We start from the raw sequence: 6000 nt of genomic DNA, 5'->3' as shown, positions 1-6000 counted from the left end.
TCTTCCAGTGGTGATTCAGTGGGGGTCTACAGAAGTCAAAAGGTTAAGATTCACTGCCCTAGTGTCAATGGTGGGGTTTGTGGCATTGTGCGCCTGTGTCAATAGAGGGTGAGAACAGAGCGTAAAGCCGGGCACTGGTTCAGACGTTTTTCGGGATCTAGAGGTCGTGAGTGGACCTTGCTCAAGATGCACTTTTGCTTGATAAAGTTTATGTGACCTATCAGATGGTGTGCCTGACCCAAATATGCATGCAAGAGGGGAAGAGAGAAAGACAATGCGGAAAGTCCATCAAGATCAACTAGAGAGGACAAGAGATAGAAGAGAGACCAATGCACAGAAGGAGAGAAAGAAGTAGCAGAGATGAGAACTAACAGGGAAACAAGTGGGTAGAGACTTTGGACTAAGGAAGGTATACAGGGTGACAGAATAGGAGAACAGGAATGCACTATATATAGAGGCGAGAGTCGTCTTCTAGAGCAAGACAGGAGGGTGCAGGGAGTAAAAGAGATGTAAAAGATGGAGAGTGGGAGAGAAACAAATAGGCGGGGGGAGTTTATGGGGGCATAAGCACAACATGAAGGAGAAGAGACAGGGATAATGATAGACAAATAAAAGGAAAGGGGTATGTAAAGGGGGAGAGATACATTTATTTATACAGTTTTATATAGCGCGAACAAGACACATGGGGGTATCAGAGCGCTTTACAAGGGGAGTGGATACATCAGTACAAGACAGAAATACAGTACCTTTACAGAAATATAAACATAGGCGAGTAATAAATGTAGGAGCAAGATTTCGTTAGGAGCTCAGACGGAGGTGTTAGAGATTAATCGAGTAGTAGTTCAACAGGTAAGGTCGATCACTATATAGTATAATGACGACTATTAGTCTAACCATTTAGACATTAGGAATGATTTCACCTTTGATTTGAAGGAGGCAGTAGAGTGAATCAAATGAATTTCCTTCGGAACAGAATTCCAGATTTTTGGTGTGATGCCCGAGAAAGCTCTGTTCCATGTTTTCTTCTTGCAGAATCTCTGTGGCTTCAGAAGTATGGGGCAGCTGCTACCCGATGTCCTACATCTGCCAGACAGTTCCAGCGTATGTGCTAGGTATCTTGGGGTGTTGAAATGCATGGCTTTATGGGTCATGCACGCAATTTTTAGATTAATTTGTGCTTCGTTTGGGAGCCAGTTTAGGGATTTCAGGTCAGGGGAGATGTGATGGTTTCTTTTTGATCCGCGATGAGTCTGGTCGCAGTGTTAAGGGAGGCCCAAAAAAGAGCCAGTCTGTATCTGGGAAGGCCGCGGAGTGTGGCACTTCCGTATTCAAGCCTCGGGATGACTACGCTTGAACCGCTGATTTCAGATCATCCTGGGGGAGGAAGGGTTTTCGTTTCCTTACCATGCTCATCTGGTAATTGGCTCCTTTGAACATGCAGAACCATCTCAGCAATGCCACCAGATGTTTGTCTAGTATAATTCTCAACGATCTCGCAGAGACTACAAGCTGTGGAGAACAATTGAGAGCAGTTAGATGTTTCATCCACTGGTCGACCTGAAGATTGTGTTTGGGTGGCGTAATGAGGAGGAATTCCGTTTTGATGGCATTTAGTTTGAGATGGTTGAGAGTGAGCCAGTTTTGAGTATTCTGTAGAATAATGTTGAGGGTATTAAGGTCATCAGGAGAGGAGATTTTCAGGTACAGTTGTGTTTCAACTGCATACATGTGGTAGTGAATGTTGAAGGATGATAGGGAGTTTGCTAAAGGTTCCATGAATAAGTTAAAAAGAATGGGGCAGAGAGCGGATCCCTGTGGGACTCCCAGGGTGACAGGAAAGGGTTTTGACAGAGAGTGGTTGACCTTGATTCTTTGGGTTCTGTTATGGAGGAATGAAGTAAACCATTGGAGGACAGATCCAGATAGACCCATCATACTTTCAAGTAGTTTTAGAAGGTTGATGTGTTTCGCAGTGTCATATGCTGAGGATAAGTCAAGGAGGATGAGTAGACAAGCTTCATTCTGATCCAACATTGCTAGGACATCATCCACTATGCAAGTGAGTGCTGTTTCAGATCTGTGATCCTGGAGGCAACCAGACTGGTGTTGGTCTAGGAGTTGGTATTGATCTATGTGATCGCAGAGTTGGATCTGTACACATTTCTCGATAAGCTACGCCAGAGTGGGAATGTTGAAGGTTGAACGGAAATTGTTTAAATCTGTGTAGTCTGCCATTGTTTTTTTTTTATAGGATGGGGGTTACCGGACCTACTATTAGACAATTGGAGATGATACCTTGGAGGAGAGAGGCATTTATTATCTTAGTCCATAGCAGGAGGATAGACATTTTGATCTCTTTAAAGATGGATGGAGGTAAAGGGTCGATGAACTAATATGATGGTCTCAGCAGTGTGAGCAAGTATTTGATGTCACGGTCATTGAAGAGGGTAAAAGTGTGCCAGGAGGCATTGTTTTTGGGGGAGAGCTCAGGGTAACCGATCGGGATGGCAGACTGTGATGGGTGGTTAATGGTGGGTAAGTTAGAAGGTATCAGCTCCCTTATTGTCTGTCACTCCTTTCCAATTATGATAGTTTGATCCCTGAAGAAGGAAGCAAATTCTTCGCAATTAGGACGCTTATTGGAACTGTATGGGGGGACTGGTAGGGGGGGTAGAGATGGTTGTTAGTTTGTTGCCAGACAATTTCAAAACGTTTTTGGGGTTGGTTTCTGGCTTGGTCCAGTTGTGATCTAAAGAAATTGGCTTTTACGTTTCTGATTCTTTTGTTGTGGGTGTTTCTCCTTGATCTTAGCCTTTCCAAGTTATCCATAGAAGGTGATGATCTCAATGCTTTTTCTGCTAGTCTCAGATTTTGCGGTTCATTATTGAGGTTTTCGTTGAACTATGGTTTAGAGATTTTGGAGGATACATTTTTTAGTTGAAGCAGAAGGATTGAACCAAGGATGTTGAGGATGGATGAATTGTAATGCTCTATTAGGTCATGAATGTCCACCACGTCAACCTGGGGGGTCAGGAAGTTGTGTCTATGGGCAGATAGGTCGTCTAGGTTGATGCTCTGTAGATTTCGCTTCCAGTGTTTTTGGTTTTTGGCTTGGGTAGATTTTGGGGTCACAATGGTATTGATGAGGAAGGTAATTCGGTAATGGTCTGTCCAATCGAAAGGTAGAATGGACTCAAGTGTAGTGGTGCCCCGTTTCGAGATGATTAGGTCTAGGGTCTCGCCTTTATTGTGGGTAGGGCGATCGCAGATTTGAGTCAACTCGCGGTCTGATAGGAAGACTTTGAAGGTGTTGACTAATTGGTCATTCAGGTAATTCCAGTGCAGATTGAAGTCTCCAAGGAAAATCTGAATAGTTTGTTGGTCAGCGTTGTTTGAGATTACTTCCATGATTTGTTCTATGAATGCTGGGTTGTTTCCAGGGGGGTGGTAAATTAGACGAAGTTTGTAAATTGTTCTGCAATTGCTATAGATCTTGGTTTAAAGGTATTCTTCTGCAAGAAGGGCATCTATGGCTGCCTGGGTTACCTCAACGGTATTACAGAAAATGCATGCAACTCCTCCACCTGTTCTGTGAATTCTGTCCAGTTTAATAATGTTGTGACTAGGGGGGACTAGTAGGTCTACAACGGGGGTTGAATAGTAATTTAACCAGGTTCCTGGTAGGATGATGAGGTTGAGCTCATGAATGCAAGTGAGGTCATAGATGTTGGATGCGGGGCTGACAGCCGATCTGCAATTGATGAGCATCCATTTCAGGAGGTAGTTGGGGTGGACTGAGACAGACCGAGTGAGATTGATGGACTGGAGATTAGTTTTGTTAATCTCTCTAGGGTTGTGACTCAATTCTCTATATGGATTATTTTGGACTGTTTGGATAGGAGCCGGGCAAGCCTTGGTGATGTCTTCAATGGAGTAGTAGGAGAGGAGAAGTGTGTTTATATGTCATTGTCAGAGAGGCAATTGGTCGATCTCCTGGGTCGAGAGGGGGATCTGGGGGCAATAGTTTTAACAGAATAACAGTGGGTGTCATTGGGGGAGGCGCAGTCTAAGTTAGGGGACTAAGGACCATGATGAGTGTCAGGGTGCATCTCCAGTGGTAGAAGGTCAGTTTTGGGGAATCGTATTCACAATAGGGAGTGAGAGAAGCAGATCATTTGCAGTCTCCCTGGTACAATCGCATCACAAAAAAGCAACTGCTGTCGTCTATATATCCCTCGGGATGTCTAGACTAAGAAAGAAAGAGAAAAAGGGGAGGAGGAATGAGTGGAAGTGGTCCCGCAGAGTTTACTTCCCCTCCAAAAAGTTATTTGGTTGGGATATCGAAAGACATTGGAGAAGACGCCTCACTCACTTGTCGTGCCATGCTTCATCAGAGGCGTCTTTCCACACCCAGGTAAGATGGTACTACCTGGGTGGACTCAACCAAAGCTGTTAAGGAGTTCTAATATAATGCATAAAACTGGCTATTCAGGGAACCACATGAGTGAAGTTAAAAATTCCTCAAGGTGTACCCAAACAGTGTGTTTATTCGGTTGGTACCTGGAGTATAGGATAAAAGTGTGAATGGGGTTGTATCTGAATTAATTGATTCAGTTATACCCTCTTCAAAATGCCAACATGTTTCGGCCTGCAACGATGTGCCCACATGGGTCTGGGGCCTTCTTCAGGGCTGGATAATCTACTCTTCAAAAAATACCTGCTCTAAATCCCGCACGCATTCCATGCAAAGAAAATGTGGCCTAATGCGCTCACCTGTGTATTCGGTTTGTTCAGTAGTCGCTTGCCCGCCGCTGAGTGGCGGGCAGGGAGATACAGACAAGTACCAGAGAGGTGATTGATCTTTGAGGAATGTGTGACTATAAGACAGCACCAACCCCCTGACCCGCATGGTGCTATTTAGCATACTGCAGTAGAAATACTACTGAATAACAGCGGAAAAAGTGCTCAAAAATCGGTGAGAAACATGCCTGTTCCCTCCAGAGGGCTGATCAGGGGGTGGGAGGAGGCAGCCCTCCCCGTTCTTGAGCCTAAGCTCGCGTAGGTTTGCTTGCTGTGAGACCCCGGTCCCATGAGAGTGGCTGATGGGGCTAGCTCCCGTATGCGGCCAGAAACGGTTGTCTGCGGGGAGATCTATCAAGGCAGGAGGCAGCTCTGCACGACGTAGGCATTCAACACACCATTCAATACGAGCGGGGCTCCTAATCGGCGGTCATGCTGTGATCCAGCGCGCCATCTCCCTCTTCGGGCCCCTGGACAGCAGTTCGGGAGGCGGGAGGGTCCGTATCCAGAGCAGTGCAGCAGATATCATCCCAGTAGTGCCCCTGGGGAGGCTTTCACAAACTCTGTGCAATTACTTATGACTGACTAGCTGTGAGACAGGAGTGCGATGGACTCTCGATCCAGACCCCACTAGGGACTATGCATGCTCCCGTCCTTCTAGCCTCCAAGCAGACAAAGAGGGCCTTTGACGACTGAGTAAGTGGATTCCTCCATTACATTCCGAATTGTTCTTTTAGAAGCTAAAAAGTAGAGGGGTGGCTGGTAAGGGCACAAATAGGGATATTCACTAAAAAGCGATCCCAAGACCGGGAGCTTCTTTCTGGTGTCCCAGCTTGGCGGCCATCAAAGAGAATGGTCAGGGAAGAAACCCCATCCAGACAATGGGAGACATAAAAACGAAAAGGGTGCTAAGACTTCCAAGAGCACAGCAAGATCATACTAAAATAACTTGCTTTTTATGTAGTGCTTCATAAAACACCTCTGACTCTTCTAAGCACTGTAAATAACAGGTGTTACTATTACCTAATTTAACAGTGCTCAATTTGCTGGCCTCAGAAGGATAGAAAGCAGGGTTGGCCTTACTGGAATTTGCACTGGAGACGATGCAGATCACAGCAGGTTGGGGGGGGGGGAGGGGCGGTGCAGTGGCCAGAGCGGCTGATGGGGGGTGGGGGGGAGAGGCGGTGCAGGGGCCAGAGT

At 45.9% G+C, this 6000-nt stretch overlaps 1 protein-coding gene across 1 annotated transcript in view; it reads right to left on the bottom strand.

Moving 5' to 3' along the window:
• Nucleotides 1-1404: 1404 nt before the first annotated feature.
• LOC147662697 (nuclear receptor-binding protein 2-like) overlaps nt 1405-6000 on the bottom strand; it is a gene marked incomplete at its 3' end in the record, with an annotated part of 73898 nt that continues 69302 nt past the window's right edge. Inside the window, exon 11 of the mRNA XM_086950970.1 lies at nt 1405-1509. Coding sequence (XP_086807096.1) covers nt 1405-1509 — 105 coding nt within the window. The remainder of the gene's footprint in view (nt 1510-6000) is intronic.

Source organism: Lissotriton vulgaris, unplaced genomic scaffold (assembly GCF_964263255.1).
Source record: "Lissotriton vulgaris unplaced genomic scaffold, aLisVul1.2 SCAFFOLD_5138, whole genome shotgun sequence".
NCBI lineage: Eukaryota > Metazoa > Chordata > Amphibia > Caudata > Salamandridae > Lissotriton > Lissotriton vulgaris.
Note: the sequence above shows the minus strand (reverse complement) of the source record. Positions and strands in the feature narration are given on the sequence as shown.